General features: G+C 47.9%; 1 protein-coding gene and 1 long non-coding RNA gene across 6 annotated transcripts; one reads left to right on the top strand and one right to left on the bottom strand.

Annotated features, from left to right (window-relative positions):
• The first annotated feature begins 74 nt into the window (after positions 1–74).
• Positions 75–18,701, top strand: LOC106978796 (uncharacterized). 4 transcript variants are annotated; one of them, XR_001430851.3, is made up of 5 exons: positions 75–265; positions 11,293–11,449; positions 13,013–13,169; positions 18,014–18,110; positions 18,636–18,701. It is a non-coding gene; the product is annotated as an uncharacterized LOC106978796 (long non-coding RNA). The 4 variants fall into 4 exon arrangements; XR_003415398.2 differs by lacking the exon at positions 75–265 and adding an exon at positions 323–497; XR_001430852.3 differs by lacking the exon at positions 11,293–11,449 and having other exon boundaries at positions 83–265.
• MEFV (MEFV innate immunity regulator, pyrin) lies at positions 4,299–17,911 on the bottom strand. Of its 2 annotated transcripts, none has more exons than XM_015076509.3 (10): positions 17,537–17,911; positions 14,327–15,166; positions 12,337–12,716; positions 11,813–11,908; positions 8,446–8,676; positions 8,056–8,078; positions 6,026–6,141; positions 5,814–5,846; positions 5,431–5,463; positions 4,299–5,265 (listed from the first exon to the last, which is right to left on the bottom strand). In XM_015076509.3, the coding sequence occupies exons 1-10, from the start codon at positions 17,811–17,813 to the stop codon at positions 4,712–4,714; spliced, it is 2,583 nt and encodes an 860-aa protein (XP_014931995.3). In that variant the 5' UTR covers positions 17,814–17,911; the 3' UTR covers positions 4,299–4,711. The 2 variants fall into 2 exon arrangements, with proteins under 2 accessions (XP_014931995.3, XP_026899178.2); XM_027043377.2 differs by having other exon boundaries at positions 14,372–15,166; positions 17,537–17,910.
• Positions 18,702–18,708: the final 7 nt, after the last annotated feature.

Below are 18,708 nucleotides of genomic sequence, written 5' to 3' on the forward strand. Positions count from 1 at the left end.
GCCGGGCGCGGTGCCTTCTGGGAGACCGGGTGCCCCCGCAGCTGCTACGTCACGACCGGTACTTCGCTTCCGGTGCGGAAGCCTGGTCTCCCCGCTCGGAGCGAGCAGTCTGCGCTTGTGAAGGCGAGGCTCGAGGCCGGCGACGGACCTCTCAGCGACAGAGGGAGGTTAGGCTGGCGGCAGCCGCTGTGTCTGGGGCCCTGTTTGGGAGACGAAAGGCAGAAAGCTGGCCCCAGTCCTCCATGACGGACTGGCACCTCTCCAGGTCCTGGCGGTGTAGTTCCATGACCTGCTGGGAAATGTAGTTCGGCTCCAAATAGCCAACGGGTGACCGCCAGGCACGGCGGTTGCGACGGGGCAGTCCCACTCCCATCCCACCCACACCCCACCCCTGCGGCTCGGCCGGATGTGGGCTGTCTCTCGGACCGGAAGATCTGCGCGAGGCGGCGGCTGTTTCCGCCAGAGCGTCCAGTGTGGGTCAAAGGGCTGCAGAGGCGGTGAGTCGGTGGTGGGTCAAGGTCTTTGCCGGGTTCCGGGTCCTGTCACAGCTGTCCCTCCTGACGGGGGCGGCCCGTAGGTCAGAGCCGGGCGACCCTCCCTTTCCCTGCTTGCCAGCTTCTACCGTGCGTTCTGAACGGGTCATCTTGTTTTCAGAGAAATCCTAGTGGTCCTTCTCCAGTCGCCTTCGTTTCCGTCCTCAGCCTCTCACGGAGGCCTAAGCATCCTTTCTCCTTGCGTTGTTCCTGTACTCGGTTTATTCCCCAGTGAGGCACTGCTCAGGGTTGTGACAACCTCGGGGCAGGGATTGCCTTATTCCTCTAAGCAACACCAGCCTCCGGCTGGATGACACAAGTAAAAATACAAATATTTTTTTTTCTTAACCTGGACTGTAGGTGACTCACTTAGCCATGGTTTAAAATATGTTACAGAAGGGGCGCCTGGGTAGCTCAGTCGATTAAGCGTCCTACTTCGGGTCGCGATCTCGCCGTTTGGGAGTTCAAGCCCCACATCAGGCTCACTGCTGTCAGCCTGTCAGTGCGGAGCCGGGAGCCTGCTTCAGATTCTCTGTCTCTTTCTCTGCTCCTCTACTACTCGTGCTCTGTCTCTCAAAAATAAATAAACGTTAAAAAAAATTTTTTTAATATGTTACAGAGTAGTGTCAAAACTGTGTTCTACCACAAGTTTTTGTAAAAATAAAGAATACTTGCCTTTGCAGGCATCAAACACAAAACAAAGCAAACAGCAATAAAAATTGCTTCAAGCAAAGCAGTATGGTTTGGGGGCACCTGAGTGGCTTAGTCGGTTAATTCTTTATTTGGGATCAGGTCATAATTTCACAGTTGGTGAGGCAGAGCTCTGTGTTGGGCTATGTGCTGACATTATGGAGCCTGCTTGGGATTCTCTCTCCCTCTCTCTCTGCCCCTCCCTTGCTCAGGCGTGTGCTTTCGAATAAATAAACTAAAAAAAAAGGGTGCTGGTGGGGCCTGAGTGGCTCAGTGAGTTAAGTGGGGGACTCTTGATTTCAGCTCAGGTCATGATCTTGTGGTTCGTGGGTTCCATCCCTGCATCTAGCTCCACGCTGACAGCTCGGAGCCTGCTTGGGATTCCCTCTCTGCCCCTCCTCTGTGCTTGCACTCTGTCACCCGCCCCCTCAAAAAAAAAAAAAAAAGTATGCAGGTCATGATCCCATGGTTAGTGAGTTTGAGTCCCACATCAGATTCCATGCTGATGGTGCAGAGCTTGCTTGGGATTCTCTGTTTACCTGCCTCTCTGCCCCTCCTTCACGTTCCTTCTCTCTCTCTGTCTCTCTCTCTCTCAAAATAAATAAGATCAGTATGATTTGAACTAGGAGTCAATAAATAGAACAGTAGATACCAAAATTGACCTGAATGTCTGTGAACCTATATGAAGGGTAGCATTTGAACTTAGCGTAAAATAGATGATGCTAAGCAAAAATTGTCTCTTCTTCTGGAAAGAAAGTAAGGCTCGTTTCCTTATACTGTACACAAAAAAATGGAATTTAATAACCAGTAAAAGAACACAAAAGAACGTTAATGTAGAAGCAAAACAAGAAACTGAAATGCCTTACAGTAAAATATAATCCTGTGTAATTGTATTTTACAAAAACTTTTGGGGCGCCTGGGTGGCTCAGTTGGTTGAGCATCCGACTTCGGCTCAGGTCAGGATCTCGCAGTTTGTGACTTCTAGCCCCGCATCAGGCTCTGTGCTGACAGCTCAGAGCCTGGATCCTGTTTCAGACTCTATGTCTCCTTCTCTCTGCCCCTTCCCTGCTCATGCTCTGTCTCTCTCTGTCTCTCAAAAATGAATAAACATTAAAAAAAAAACTTTAAAAAATAGTATTAATAAAGTCAAATAATGAATAGACTGGAAAGCAATTGTAAAAGAAAGACCAGATAAAGAATTAGACATTCCCAACATACAAAGAACTCCTGCCAGCTGATAAAAGACAAAAGGCAAAGGCTATGAAGTCACGAAAAGTAAATGGCCATTAATATTTGAAAAGAAGCTTAGGCACTTTGGAAATAGTTTGTCAGTCTCTCAGAATGATATCACAGAATTACCATGGTCCAGCAATTCCATTCTTAGGTATAAGCTCAAGAGAAATGAAAACATATTTCCATACCAAAACTTGTATGGGAATAGCAGCATTATTCATAATGGCTGAAAAAAAACAATCCAGATGTCTATTAACTGATGAGTGGCTAAACAAGATGTAGTATGTCCCTACAATGGATTATTTTTCAGCAATAAAAAGAGGAATGAAGTACTAACGCATCATTTAACATGGATGGACCTAGAAAACATGCCAAGCGAAAGAACCCAGTCATAGAAGCCCGCATATTGTATGATTCTACCGGCATGAAGTGTCCAGAACGGGCAAATCCACAGAGACAAAAAGTGGGTAGTGGTTGCTGGGGGCTGGGGATAGGACAGAATGGCAAGTGACTGCCAGTGGATGTAGGGCTTGTTTTGGGGGTGATGAAAATATTCTGGATTTAGTGCTGAGGTTTGTACATATTGTGAATATACTAAAACCCGCTTAATACATACTTTGATGCTTATTTTTAAGAGGGGGAGACAGAGCGCAAGCAGCGGAGGGGCAGAGAGAGGGAGACACAGAATCCGAAGCAGGCTCCAGGCTCCGAGCTGTCAGCACAGAGCCCGACGCGGGGCTCGAACTCACAAGCCGTGAGATGTTGACCTGAGCCGACGTTGCGTGCCTAGGTGCCCCTTAATATACAGTTTGAAAGGGTGGATTTTATGGTATGTGAATTCTATCTCAATGAAAAAAAAAAAAGGGAAATTTTCGTCTTACAAATACAAATGTTTAGTATCTAAAATATTTATGTAGTTCCATAAAAATATTTATGGAACTACAGACAGCTGAGTTCCCTATCTAGATTCTACATGGCAAGTAGTTAAAGGAACTGTGCTGTTCCTGTAGAATGAAGTGAAAAGTAGGAGTTCATATGGAAAATTCACAGCCTCACTAACAGGTGATGAAATAAATGAAATAAATAAGTTAAAACATAGGTAAAACCCCATTACATCTCTACCGAGTCCGCAAAAAAAATGTTTAAATGACAAACATTACTTTGGGCGTGAAACATTATTTAATCTTTCTGAAGGGTTGTATGGCCAGCTGTAACAAGTGTCATCAAATAGTTCACATTCTGAAGCCATTTTATGAATAACAGGAGAAAATATATATGTACGGGGAGGTGGTGGAGAAAATACAGGAAGATGTTCATGGAAAGGTTTCATCAAGGGGAAATTGGGAACAGCTAAGCAAATGGAACACATGAACTGTGTTGGAGTGTCAATTGTGTGCATAGAACCAAACTCCAGGAAGGAACCAAGGCCTTGTTTCATGTTCTGGCCACAACTGTGGAGAACTTGAGTCCAGTCTAGGTTCTAGCATGAAAATGGAAAGGTGAGTTGGAGTAGGAGAGGTTTAGAGTCTAATATTCTTTTGATTCTTTTCTCCCTCCCTTTTACATCCTTTCTCTTTGCATCTCTTTAAATGGGGGATGACAGAGGGAGTACCTGAACTAGAACACCCAATATTCCACAGATTCTCCATGGATCAGGACAGATTTTTTTTAAAAAGCTGACACTTGAAACGTGTGTCCGTTTTCCCACTCGAGCAGCTCCGTCTTTCTCATGGTGTTCAGTAGGGAAGCGGGATCTCACAGTGATCGACTAAGTGACAACAAATTGAGTGCAAACCGCGTGCAATTATGACCAAATTTTCAAATCTGTTTATTTATGAGGCCCAGTCTGCTTGATTGATTTTTCAGCTTTCCAAGTCCTCAAGAAAAGAGGGGGATGGAATGAAGGGACACATCTTTGCCATAGAGTTCTGAGGGAACCTGAGGGTGAGGTCTCTGTCTCGGGGGCATCTTAGGGTGCTAATTCATACAAGGATTTATTAAGCAACAGCCATGTACTTCCTCCTTTGAGGTATCATCAGTACATGTGCTCTCTTCACCCTTGTTTTACCAATATTTGCGTACCTAGCTTATTTCTGCAACCATCCCATAGACATTTTGGACATAGACGCTATTCTCTTATTCAGTATATTACCCACAGCAGCTGAAACCCAGTAAGTGTTCGATAATGACAGTTGAGTATACGGATTCAAGATACAAGGCTGGGAGCCAGAAGAGAGATGCAAAGTGTTGGGCATTCAGGGAGGCCCCTGGCCACCCACTGGACAGATGATCAGAGGATCCATGTTCTTCCCTCCATCATGTGTTCCAGGGCTGAAGATAGGCTGAAGGGGCCCAGAGCAAGAGAAGCTGGTGAATGTGTAGATAACGGATTTGTTTGTTACATTGTAAAAGGAAATGTCTCCGGTGGTGTAATCAAGGAAGATGCCGACACGTCTGGGGGGTTCCGTCATCTGCAGGCGCGTTGGGGGAATGGTGGACACCTGGAATTCGCTTCGCTTTGTCATCATCACCACCCAATAGCCATTGTCAGGTGACAGAGTCATGTTCCCCTTCCTGCTCATGGATGCCTTGCAGATACCCAGGACCCACCCTGTCTTGTTTCCTACCTCCACTTCCCAATAATGGCGGCCAGAGAGGAAGCTTGGAAGGCCTAGGGCAATGATGCAACTATCGAATCTTTCTGGACTGTCAGGCAGACGATCCCACTTGTTTCCAAGTCTCACGCTTTTCAGGTCATTAGAGAAGATGAGATTGGGGTGGGCAGTTTCTGTGTCCAGAATCACATTAACTGCAGAGAGAATTAGAATACCTAGCTGGGGGTCCATGGGCAACATCCCCACAGGGTCCTCCCCACCTCCAGGAAACATGCAAAGGGACATTCTTCTAGAATTCAGTGGAGGTCAGCACAGGGACCCAGCAGGTGAAGGCCACTTGCCTTGGTCTGGGCACTTACCGGCATGTGTCTGAGCGCAAATCAGTTCTGGAACTATAGAGAAAAACAAGATCGGAGAGGGGGGAACCCTGAGCATCCCAATTCAGAGAGGCTAAATCTACTCTGGTCACTGCAACCAGGACAGACAAGGACCCCCATCCCAGCTCAGGACCTTGCTTCCTCTGCTTGGATTAACCCCATTCCTCCCAGACCCCAGGGTCTGCCTTGGAGACTCTGTGGTCTGATAAGACGACCCAACCACCAAGTCCAGTACAGAGCCTATGAGAGCTTTCTTCTGCCTTTGATACGCGTGTTTCTCTCTCTTCTAAATAATGCCCAGAAGTCAAGCATAGGGAATATCACAGTAGCCCCTGGCAAGCACATTATACCACCACTATACTCACCATTGATGGTGTCCATTTCTGAATGCAGAATTTCTACAAGAAGAAAGGGAGGTTGAGTTAGGTTCCGTGGCTAGGGACAGATCAGGAAGAGGCTGAAGGTGGCGTCAGAATGGCTGTGGGAGATGGGGAAGAGATGCCAGGGGGTTCTGGGCTATGTGGATCTCAGGGAGGAAGTCAGCAGGTACCTCCCATTTTCTTCCTAGCCCACCTACCCGAGAAGTACTTCATGCTCTTCTCCACAAACTCTGATTTCTGGTAGAACAAGTGCATCTTTTTTTCCACCTCTGGAGGAGTGGCCCATGGCTTAGGGACAGTCACCATCTTGGCCCTAGAGACAAAAGATTGTTGGGGCGCCTGGGTGGCTCAGTCGGTTGAGCGTCTGGCTCTTGATTTTGGCTCAGGTCATGATCTTGGGATCATGGTCCCAGGGTCGTGGGATTGAGCCCCGAGTCAGGCTCTACAATGAGCTTGGAATTTGCTTAAGATTTCTCTCTCTCTCTCTCTCTCCCCCTCTCTCTCTCTCTCTCTCTCTCTCTCTCTCTCTCTCTCTCTCTCTTTCTCTCTCTGCCCCTCCCCCACGAGCACTCTCTCTTTCTCTGAAATTGAAAAAAGACTGTTGGCCAGAGAAGGCAGGAGCCTAGGGGTAGTTCCCATGAGCTGGAAGTAAGGTGCAACCTCCCCAGGGTACACCCAGTCCGCCTGGGTTTTGCAAAGAAAGTATTCTCTCGACTTTGAGTTTTAAACACTGGTCCTCAACTTTGGCCACAGATTGGCATGACCTAGGGGTTTTTAAAAAACACTGATATCAAAACCACGATCAGTTTTAATAGTGGCCTAAAAATGGTGCTGATATTGAAGTGTTCAGCCCAGAATTAGCTAGGTCAAATTAATTACACTTCTTCGGTCTTTTGCTGTTGAAATAGAAATGATAATAAGAACAAAGAGCCACAATGAGATATGACTCATTAGAATGGCTATTATTATTTTGAAAAAAATCAAAATGACAAGTATTAGCAAGGACCTGGAAAAATTGGGACCCTTGTGCATTGGTGGTAGGAACGTAAAATTGTGCAGACACGGTGGGAAATAGTATAATGGTTCCTCAAAAAACCAAACATAGAATTACTATATGACACATCAATTCTACTTTTGGGTATATACCCCAAAGAATTGAAAGCAGAGACTCAAACAGATGTATTTGTAGCAGCGTCATTCACAATAGCTGTAAGGTGGGAGCAATCCAAGTGTCCACTGATGGATGAAAGGATAAACAATATTGGTGTCTACATACAATGGAGTATTTCTCAGCCTAAAAAAATGAACCAAATTCGGATACATCCTATAATGTGGATGGACCTTGAAGACATTAAGCTGAGTGAGATAAGCCAGGCACAACAGCACAAATACGGAATGATTCTACTTCTCTGAAGCAGTTCAAGTAGTTGAATTCACAAAGACAGAAAGTAGATTGGTGGTTGCCAGGGGTTGGGTGAGGGGGCAGTGGGGAGTTAAGGTTTAATAGTATGAAGTTTCCATTTGGGAGGATGAAAAAGTTCTGGAGACGGTGGTGTCGGTTGCACGATAATACGAATGTACTTAATGCCACTAAACTCTACATCTAAAAATGGTTAAAGTGGTAAATTTCATGTAAGATATGTTTTACCACAAAAAAAAAAAAAAAAAAAAAACCGGGGAAAGGACAAGAAAAATGATGCCAGGGTCAGACTTTTGGAGATTTGGGTTGAATTTGTGTGCCAGGGCCTGGATGTCAGGCTTTTGTAAAGATCCCAGGATGACTGTAACATCCAGTGTCCTCTCTCCCTTTCTCTTCCCTCCCCTGTCGTCCTCTCTCCCTTTCTCTTCCCTCCCCTGTGGGCTGGGCTTAGCATCTCCGCCCTTAGCAGGGGTTTCCCTCCCCATAAGCACTCGTGGGCTCAGGGAGGGAGGCACTTCTGCAGGAACAGTTTTCGTGAGGCAGTTCGCCTTTAGGGAGGTTTCTTAGGAACCACCGTTAGCACCACAGGCTGTGTTTGTTCCTTCCGGTCTTCAGCCCGTGCTCTTCCTCCTGATCACACTCCCATTTTCCCTACACAAATCCAAAAAGGCCTTTGCAAGCTGCAGGAGATGGGAGAAGCCCAGGAGGAGTCACAAACCCGGGGTTGGGAGCATCTCCCTCCTAGGAATGCCTCCCCTACTGCTTCCTGTAGCACACCCAAGGAAACAGGAGGGAACCTCTCGGTACCTGTGCAGGGTGACTCCGATGTCCTAGGAGAGAAAAGAGGGAAGCTCTCCATTACCAGTCTCCTAGGGGCTGTGCTGACTCCTGGCCCTTCCTCCTGATCTCTCAGCCCCAGGGTATCAGTAAACGTGGGCACCTCTCCCCAGTTCTAATTCTCATCGCCCAGTGGGGCTTGCAGCAGAACCACACCCAAGCCCTGCTTTTCTCTTCTCGGAGATGCCAGGGGATCCCTTGAATGCTGGGACACCCTGGGCTCTTGAGAGCTCATCAAGGGGATCTGGACGTAAGACTCTCGTCCTGTACTGACTTGGGTAGAACTATTGCAGTGCTGGGAGCCCATGTCGTCCTGCTGGGCACAGCGGGCAGGGGAAGGCCGGGTCCAACCACACTCACCTGCATGAGCTCCCATTCCGGCTGGCTCTGTTTGACCTCCATCTCCCCAATCAGCTCATTGAGAAGGGCGATGTCTCTGGACGCTCGGGTGCTGTATGACTCCCTGACGTGGCCAATGGTCTGGCCCAGCTCCTCTAGGGAGGCCATGAAGAACTTCTCTTGCTCTTCCAGAAAATGGTACAGCTGCTTCAACTGGTGCCGGATTCTCTGCTTCCGGGTTTCGATTTGTTTCTGGGGAACAGAAAGGTGTAGGGGGTCTGTGCAGCGTGCTGGATGTGTGTGCCCAGAGAATCCCCAGAAGCCCACCTCCTGGCGATGGATAAGAGGAAGGCTTCCTCAGCTTCTTGGAGGCCTGCATTTCAGAGCAGGAGGCAAAATGGACAGAACCTTCCAGAACAGACTGAGAGTGGCAGGGGATGGCTCTCGTAAAATGCCCTGAAAGCTAGTATCATGGGTTGATTTGTAGCCCCTCAAATACCTATGTTGAAATGCCAACCTCTACTACGTAAAGAATATGATCTTATGTGGAAACAGCGTCATTGCAGATGCAATTAGTTAAGATGAGGTCATCCTGGAGTGGGGAAGTTGGGACACAGACACACGGGGAGAACGCCATGTGAAGAAACGTAGGCAGAAGGTGAACAAGCTGAGGGGAGAATCCCGGGATGTGTCTTTCCCTCAAAACCTTCAGAAGGAACCAATCCTGCCAGCAACTTGATGCTGGACTTCTGGCCTCTAGAACTGTAGAGAATATATTTCTGTGGTTTAAGCCATTCTGTCCGTGGCACTTGGTTACGGCAGCCACAGGACACTAAGATACCCGGTGTCACCTTCTTTCTTCCTTGAAAGCCAGTGTGCGGATGGCCTCTACCTGGGGTCATAAATGGACGAGGTTATAACTACCAAATCATCCAGGAGGGAGATCTCACTCCCTGTCAAAGTGTTGGCATGTAGAAGGTCTTCAGTGTGGCTCTGAATGGAGGCCATTCGTCCCTTCATGTGAAGTGAACTTGACCTCCACTACCACTGCACAGAGGTCAGCCCTTGGTCCATATTCTACCACCCTCTTTCTCCTCATCACTAGAGAGTTCCTGCAGAGAGGTGAAGTGGCTCTAGGGCACCTTCCCCTTCCTCCATGGAGAGAGAAGCCCCTTCGGATCCTCTAGGATCTGGACTTAAAAAAAAGTCATTTCATTTTTGGCTCAAAAGCATAGTTGGTCCTTTGAACCAAAAATGTCTCCTTACCTTTGGTGGTGGTTGTTGATGGTAGCAACACTGGCTTTTTTCTTTCTTAAAGAGGACAGGCCAGTTGTCATGTTTACTGTTCTAAAATTGTTTGATAGTTTTGCCCATGATTAAATTCGGATACATGTCGTGGACAAGAATACCATATACTTAGTGCTCTGGCTTCCCTAGCACATGGCACGGGGAGGCAGAGTGTCCACTTTGTCCCTCACTATTATTGTGAGACTGAGATTGGTCACTTGGTTGAGGAGGGGTCTATCACATCTCTCCACTGTAAATATACATTATTTTCTTTATAATTCTCAAGTAATCGGAGGAGTCAGTATCCTGTTCTCTTACAATCTCCTGCTGAAAATTTTAGCATCTGTTGATGATCCCTGTTGGTGTCAATTCTTATACTGGTGCTCGTGTAATGGAAATGTTTTGTTTTTTATTGTTTATTTTTGAGAGAGAGGGTGTGGGGGAGGGGAGAGAGAGATGGGGGCGGGGGAGGGGGACAGAGGATCTGAAGTGGGCTCTACGCTGATTGCAGCGAGCCTGATGTGGAGCTCGAACTCATGAACTGTGAGATCATGACTTGAGCCGAAGTCAGACGCTCCCCTGACTGAGCCACCCAGGTGCCCCTGGAAAATTTCTAATTCAGTTATTCTTCCATATTTGTTTTAGCTGGCATTGTGCTATAAAAAAGAGCTTCCCCTTCCCCCTTCCATATGATTAAACAAAAACAATTTTTTTGACTGTTGCAAGAAGGAGGAAGAACAGAAGGGGAAAACAACATCACCTTTCTACAGGGGCTCATGTCATTGTGAGTGTCTTAAGGGAAGGGCAGACCTTGTCCACCTGAGTTTCCCTGCGACCCAGGCTCTGCCTCACCTTCATGACAGGGGCATCCCTGACCTCTCCTTCACCCACACGTTCCAAGCCACTTAGGATTATAGGGTTTTCTTTTATTACACTTCATGAATTTCCCAAAAGTCAGACACCTGGGCCAATGCCATGCCTGTCCCCATTCCTGCCCTTTGTTATCTTTGCCTGTTCCCCATTGTGGTGTGGTAGGAGTTGGTGTCCCCATTGTGGTGTCAGGAGATGCCTGACAGAAATGCGTCAGGCAAATTAAGGCTCACTGGGGGAGGCGAATTCGCTTGCAGGAAAAAGGAAGCAACTTATGTGTCCAAGTTCCACAGAGGAAGGCCCACAAGTGTATTTATTGAAATACGTGGCACCACAAAGTGACAGTTTTAAAGAAAATGTCGACTTTAACCATTTGAATTTTAAAAATTAATATGGTGTTTGTAAAAAAAATAAAATGGACAACAATTATAAAAACGATACAGAGGACTATTTAAAATGGAAAAGTCTTGGGGCACCTGGGTGGCTCAGTTGGTTAAGCATCTGACTCTTGATTTTGGCTCAGGTCATGAATTCACAGTTCGTGAGATTGAGCCCTGAGTGGGGCCCCCCGCTGACAGGCTGGAGCCCGCTTGGGATTCTCTCTCTACCCCCCTCTCTGCCCCTCCCCCCTCAAAATAAATAAATAAGATTAAAAAAAATAAAACAAAATGGAAAAGTCTCACCTCCCATTTCCTCAATCCCATCCCTCAGCAACAGCTACTGGTGTTAGTTTCGCTGAACCATTTTGCGGCGAGTATGAGAAACACAGGGTCCTCGGAGATTCCCTTCCCTGCTGGAGGTGGGTCTCCCTCTCCAGGGGCAAGCTCATCCTTGGATTCCTGTCACCTCCTTGCCCCGTCAAGAACAGGTGATTCTATTTTTTTTAATGTTTATTTGTTTTTGAGAGAGAGTGCACACAAGCAGGGGAGGGGCAGAGAGAGAGGGAGACACAATCCGAAGCAGGCTCCAGGCTCTGAGCTGTCAGCACAGAGCCCGATGCAGGGCTCGAACCCATGAACCATGAGATTATGACCTGAGCCAAAGTCAGATGCTTAACCGACTGAGCTACCCAGGAGCCCCAAAAGCAGGTGGTTCGAAATATGTGATCGGTTCTGTTTCCCTATGAACCAGAACATAATTTGGGGACCCCCCTGCTCACACTTGGTCCCCTCCCTCCTTCTGTAGGGGTGAATCCAGGCAAGGACTGGCCACAGAACACCCCTGGCCTTACCAGGAAGTCCGCGGTCTTCTTATCCCCCTGAGATCTCTGCTCCTCCCCAGATTTTCTCAAGTCCTTCAGATACTCCAGCTGCTTTTGAATTTGCTCCTGGAAAAGGGGCACTTTGTGAAGTTTAAACTTGGAGTTGGTGCCAACTCTAGAGGGAAAAATCTGCTGTAGGGAGAAAGGCGGATGGTGCTGCAGCCAAGAGCATAGGGAGGGTGCCCAGGAAAGAGGAAGAATGAATCCATCTCATAAGGGAAGCAGAGCCAAGAAGTGGTGAGAGATTCATAAAGACTTGTGAGCACCTGGATTCAGCGATGCCTGAAGCCAGTGCCCTCGGATCTCAGCTACATGAACCACTAAATTCCCTCCTTGCTGGTTTGGTTTGTGTTGTGTTTTGTCATTTACAACCCAAGAATGCTGGTTAATGCATCACCCCCCCCCAGGGTTGTTGGGAAAATAAAGCTGCCATGGCATGTCCCAGTGACCAGCAGAGAAAGCCCCCCACCCCCGGCCACAACAGGAAGCCCTACCTTATATTCCAGGGCAGCCTCCTCGATGGGGCGCACCCGGTGGCCTCGGTGCTCTTGACTCAGCCTGCAGATGAGGCAGATAGGCTCCCTGTGGTCCTCGCAGAAGAGCAACTGGGCCTGCCTCATATGTCGCTCACACTGTGGCAGGGCCTTGGGGCTCAAGCTGGTCATCTGCAGGCCCTCCTGCTGCTTGCAGTCTCCTGAGTTCTTTACCAAGAGTGGGGCCTGGCTCTGGAGCCAGCTAGTTGAGCAGCTGTCTGAGGTCTTGGGATCCCTAGAAGCCACAGAGCGTCTGCAGGAATCGTGCACATGCGTGCCACCAACCGGGTCTCCTTCCTGGGCATGGCCAAGGACATACACAGCCTCATCCCGTGGCTTCCCTGGAGACACGGCAGTGGAAAAAGTTCCTGAGTGACAAAGCCAAGGTGTGATGCAGGGGTGCTACCAAGCAGAGCAGAGGGAGCGAGCCCACGCCTGGGACACATGAGTTCCTGGTTAGACTGTGGCTGCTTCTAGTTTGTCCTCCCCTGACTTCGCTCCAGCAAGGCAGTCAACCACCCACTGGAACTGAGGGCTAAGGGCTAGATCTCAGGGCAGTCCTGAGACTTGCAATCCTTGGGTATTTATCCTAAAGAAGGGTCTTTTGTTATAAATTCTATGCCTTCTTCCCACACAGACGCGGATCTGGCAGGTGATATAAAGGCAGCGAGACATTCTGACCAGTGTTTGCTCTGCCGCTGAAAACCACCCAGGCTGCTCAAGACGTGAGCGGGATCTCCCTGAGGACGTGGATTTACTCGCAGCCTGACCCCTAGGAGAGTCGATGGCACATGGTAAGGAGTTGAGAAGTGTGTGTTCAATGAAAGACCTCTCCTTCCATCCAGTTCAGGAAGTCTTAAGCAGAAGTAAAGAAAGGGATTTGACTTTATAAGGCTGAAGGGCTTAACCCACCATGATGACATACAGCTGCGACCAGCTGTGCCCCAGGACCACAGCACAACTTCACGAGGCAGAAATGACAGGAGGTACAAGAAACAGAAACACACTCAATCCATCAGTCCCCTCCCACCCCCTCTCACAAGGTCCCAGGAATTCCTATCACGTCTGTAAGCCAGACTGTGGGAGGCCTGCCTGGTAACCATTTTCCCCTCCTTCCCTAGTGATAGAATTGATTGCTTCCCATCAACTGATGGCTGCTTCCCACCCCCAACCCCCTCCAAACCCCTACATTTCTCAGCCTCCCTTGCTGTTAGGTGTGGCTATTTGCTTTCTGGCCAAAGGGATATAAATGGAGGCATCACGAGCAGCTTCTAGAAACTTCTGGAAATCTTGCCTAAGTGATACTCTTCTCCTTTGTCCTTCCACCCTGCTGCTCGGAATGAGACCATGAGCTTGAGAGCCAACTTGGTGGAACAGAAAAGCAGCAGGAGCCTGGTTCCTTGTTATGAACCACCTGTGAGTCACGTATATGAAAGAGAAACAAACTTGTAGCTTGTGTCAGTTAGCATTACGTTGGCATTTCTGTCACCCACAACCCAACACAATCCTAATTTCTGCCTCCTAAGGGAAAGAGATTTAGGATTTTAGCCAGCAGCTCTCCTTGCTGCCCAGAGAGAGGGGTGGATGGCAGAATCTCAGCCCCGTGACATACTGCCATGGGGTCATTGTGAGAAGCGGGTATTTTTACCCAGTCTTTCCCAGATGCTCAAGCTGGAGTCCGTGAATCCCTTGGAATTCTAAAGGACTTCAGGGTGTCTAAGAACTGACTAGCTGAACTTTGATGCAGCATTTTGTGAAGATGTGCATACGTGCATTTTCTCAGGATTCACATCCTACCTCAGATTCCCAAAGGGTCAGGGATGTCAGGGGAAATCCAGGCATCTGGTGACATAAATACACTGGGGATAAAAGGAAGTTTGTGCGGGAACACCTGCACTGGTCACCATCTCTAAGGATGCCAGGTCTTGTGAATTTTGGGGTCCTTTCTCACCTGAAGAAGGAGGAACTTCTGGATCTGAAGGCTCATGGAACTCACCGCCTACCACCTCTGTCAAGGCCTCAGGGGGTTCTTGACCCGCAATTCCGTTTTTCTTAGAAGGTCCTGTAGATTCTGGATGCTCCCAGGTCGTCTTTGCTCTAGTCAACGATACATTGGGAAGTGTATTCCTGAATGCTCCCCCTTTCAGGCTCATGGAATGTTCTGGATTCCTAAAGCCTTTCTCTGGAGTCACAGTAGCCCCTACATTCAGAGTGGCCACTTGACTGAGGGTGGCCTCTGGGTCTGGATTGTCACTTCTCATTTTCTCTTGAGACAGAAGAGTTTCTGGATTGGGGACTTCTCTCTCTCCTGAAAAAATGGTAATTTCAAGACTTCTGGGGCGCTTCTGTCCAGAAGATAAATGTGCTTCATTTATTTTGGATTTTGTCCTTTCTAGGGACCCAGTAAGCGACCCATAGTTCAGTCCTTGGAGCCTTCCTAAAGAGCTGGCATTCCTGCGTAGCCTGACACTGGGATCGATCCCCCTTCCCCCCTGCAGCTTGCCAGGGAATGGGCATTTCCTGGAGGACAGAGTCGCGTTCCTAGCCCCTGGCTTGCCCAGCATATCCAGGCCTTCGGAGGTCTTCTGATCTCTCCGTTTTCCCTGAGGCTTCTTCTGGGTCCCCCTTCCAGCCTCAGGCTGGCTGGATGGCAGACTGGGGGCCCCGTCACCACTTTGCCGCTGCCTATCACCTTCCAGGATATCTGGTATCCTCAGGCCTTTGGGCTTATTCTCCCTGGAGGAACAAGACACTGCTGAACCGTCTGCGCCACTTTCTTGTATCAGAGACTCTGCAAAGACAGCAAGATGCAAAGGCATGAAAATGTGTAGTGCTCGGGGCCAGGGGTTGGGAGAAGGGAGAGAAGGGGAATCCTCTTAATTACAGAGGTTTTGGGGCGCCGGGGCGGCTCAGTCGGGTAAGCGTCCGATTTCGGCTCGGGTCGTGATCTCGTGGTTCACAGGTTCGAGCCCCGCGTCGGGCTCTGGTGACAGCTCCGAGCCTGGAGCCTGCTTCCGAATATGTGTCTCCCTGTCTCTCTTTCTCTCTGCCCCTCCCCCACGTGCGTTCTATCTTTTTAAAAAACAAATAAATTTTGAAAAGATTTTCTCTCTCCCTCTCTCCCCCTCCTCCACTCGTGCTCTGTCTAAAAAAAAATTACAGAAGTTCAGAGCGTTCTAGGCAACAGCAGTCAATTACCATTAAATAAGAAAATGCTAATTAGTTGTTATATATTTCCCAAATGGTGCTTTTCAAACGTCTTTGACAGGAGAACGTCCAATATAAAGTCTTACACAGAATTCTTAATACATAAAATACATAAAAACCCTAGTTTACTTGTATAAGTGTGTGCATGATTATGCATGTACAAAGCTCACTTATAAAATCCCTCAATAAAGAAGTATTAAGGTGTTTGGCACAAAAATTTGAAAACAGGTTTTGAAGGACTCTGTTAAAACTTCAGAAACTCACTTCTGTTTTATTCTTTGGTTTCATGATGTGAAGAAAATCCTAACACACCGACGAGTAAGTGTAAATGGTGACTTTTTTTTTTTAACGATTTGCTTGGAAATTTGAGGATATAGTTTCACTACAGAAGTGACAGGAAAGCCTTAATTCCAAGGTCTACATAAAAAAAGAGTTCAAGTGCAGTACAAACTGTCACCCTGGTGGCCTCCAGAATTTCAAAATTCAGTTAATGACACATTTTATTTTATTTGTTTATTTTTAAAGTTTTTATTTATTTGTTTGAGAGAGACAGACACAGCATGAGCCAGGGGAGAGGCAGAGACAGTGGGAGAGAGAGAATCCCAAGCAGGCTCCATGCTGCCAGCGCAGGGACTGATGCGGGGCTCGAACTCATGAACCGTGACATCATGACCTGAGCCGAAACCAAGAGTCGGACGTTTAACTGACTGAGCCACCCAAGCGCCCCTAATGACACATGTTAACATGAATTTGTTGGTTTTGTGAGTTAGAAAAGTTAATAAAATTTGAATTAAGTATTTGCTGACATTCCAAAGAATCCCTGAAACATCTTCCTGGGATGTAACTTGAAAACCGCTACTCTAGTAAAGAAATGAAGATTTTTTTGTAATTAGCACCTTAATGTTTCATTTGAAGAAGCTCTTACTGAAATGACCTCAGAGTGGTTTAAGACACTTGGCTGTTGTAAAAACATGTTGCTTCCTAGGAAAATGTTAAGTTCTTGGAACTGGCTCTGGAACTGGGGGGAAAGCCCTGAAGATGCTAATAACCAGGTTTTAAAACATAACAAAGTAACTTACAAATTCTCCTCATCCAAAAAAAAAAAAATTCTCATCAAATGACACTAGACTCTGATTACGGTTTAATCCATCACTCTTTCAAAAGCAAGAAGTTCCATGTTATTTAAACATTTCTACTTCAAAAAACACACATGGAAAGCATTTCTAATGTGTCCTTGGAGTCTGGAGGTAGAAGAAATACTCAAACATGAAAGAGTATTTTTTTACACTTGATCTTAGCCAAAAGGCTGAGAAGCGAGAAAGAATATTTTTTTAAGCCGACCACATATTAGCTCTCCCCCCAAAATCTCACACACACAAAATCTTTAAAAGCAAACATCAAATAGGTCACATTCGTCAATCACAGTGTAATGAAATCAGAAACTTACAACCAAACAGGAGCAGAAGAACAAGAGGCAGAAGGGAAGAAAACAAGGGAAGAGAAAAGATGGAGGAAAGGAAGAAAAAGGATTGGGAATGTTAGAATACCGTTGTGAAATGGGTCAGAGAGCTCAAAAGAAATTAGGTGGGTCCTCTCCCCAAGATACTTGTCGGTCCACAAGCGTTAAGCACTTAGGAAGTGCAGGATCCTCTAAGATCAGGCATCTAGCTCCTGCCTCTTCTGATTCTGTCCCACAGTCAGAATCTCAGTCTTTTTGGTTTTTTTTTTTTTTAAGCCTTTGGGAGCTTTGGCTCTGCTCACCCAGCTCCAAAGACCTGAGCAGCAGAAAGGAGTTGCTCGCCCAGTGTCACTGCGGTCATTGGGAAACCCGGGACTCCTGATCCTCAGGTCACAACACACTGGTCCAGACCCAAGTTCTTTCTTGCACCTCCGCCCCACCCCATGAACAGCCCGAAGTCGTGCTGCAGGATGCAAGGGCATGGGACCTGCTTACCTGGGTCAGTCGCCTTGTGGAGCTCCTCTGCCAGGAAGTTCTGGTTGATGGCCCTCAGGACCTGCAGGGTCAGCCGCACGGCACACTCTTCCCCATAGTGGGTGATCAGCAGGGTGGCCAGCCTCACTGGCCTGGCTTTCTGGAGCTGGCCCCGGGGGATCCGGGATTGATCCTTCTCCAGGCTGGTGTTCTGGAGCTTAAACTTGAACCTCTCAAAGTCGTTGGGCACCAGCCCCTCCAGGGAGTGCAGTAGATGGTCACTAGGGGTCTTGATCATGGTGTTGACCAGGAGAGGCCGGAGCCAGATGTCTGAAACAGCTTCTGTCCTGGAGCCCAGAGGGTGAGTAAAAAGAGACAGGTTGTGAAATAACGGAAAAGGCACAGGAAACACTCTGCACTCTGGTGAAAATGGATCTGTGAGTGTCATTGTTTGTTTGTCCCCAGTGTCATCACTGGCTCATGTTCTCTTTCTGACAGGTTTGGAGAGGGCTGGGAGGGCACAACGCCTTTCCAGACACATGGTCCTCCAGATGTCCCACCCCTCACCTCCACATACCGGCCTGCAGAGCATCGGGTAAATATGTGTGTGCGTGGAAGGGGGTCTGGGATCGGATTCCAGAGCCTTCATCCTGAGCAGGCACTCAGATGCTTCCCTCTCTCCTCCCAGGATATGGGGGCGGGCGTGGGGAATAGGAACAAAGCCCTGGTCCCACGCTGAAGAGGAAAAGGGTCTGTCCCCTTGGCCAGTTGTTCTCCTGCAGACTCCTGGGATTTTATTGACTCTCCAGAGCAAATGTGTGTGTGTGGGGGGATGGAATCAACAAATGCAGCCCCACAAGCTTTGCCCTTCCCTCACCAAGAAGGAGGCGAAGCCAGAAGGGCACTGCCAGGACACAAGCCCTGGTGTCACCCTTGCTGGTGTAGGTCCAGCTGTCTGGTACTTTCAGCATCGTGAAGGCCTCAAAACACCTTGCGTGGAAATGTCAAACTTATTTGTTTCCTACTCTGCCCCGGCTTCCTGAGGGCATACCCCCGAGGGAGGGTGCTGGTCCATGCACATTTGTGTAACAAGTTTTTTGTTTTTTTTTTTTTTTTAAAGTAGGCTCTACATCCAACTTGAACTCAGCTGAACTCAGAACTCTTGAACCGGCGCTTGAACTCAGAACCCGGCG

Source organism: Acinonyx jubatus, chromosome E3, assembly GCF_027475565.1.
Source record: "Acinonyx jubatus isolate Ajub_Pintada_27869175 chromosome E3, VMU_Ajub_asm_v1.0, whole genome shotgun sequence".
In the NCBI taxonomy this organism is placed as follows: Eukaryota; Metazoa; Chordata; class Mammalia; order Carnivora; family Felidae; genus Acinonyx; species Acinonyx jubatus.

What these genes read in the sequence shown, in the direction of transcription:
- MEFV (XM_015076509.3), bottom strand. Translation starts at nt 17,813, where the DNA reads ATGATCAAGACCCCTAGTGACCATCTACTGCACTCCCTGGAGGGGCTG. An exon ending in CCACAAGGCGACTGACCCAG is followed by an intron (nt 15,167 to 17,536) that starts GTAAGCAGGTCC and finishes CTGTCTTTGCAG; the next exon opens with AGTCTCTGATACAAGAAAGT. An exon ending in AGAAGTTCCTCCTTCTTCAG is followed by an intron (nt 12,717 to 14,326) that starts GTGAGAAAGGAC and finishes CCGTGTCTCCAG; the next exon opens with GGAAGCCACGGGATGAGGCT.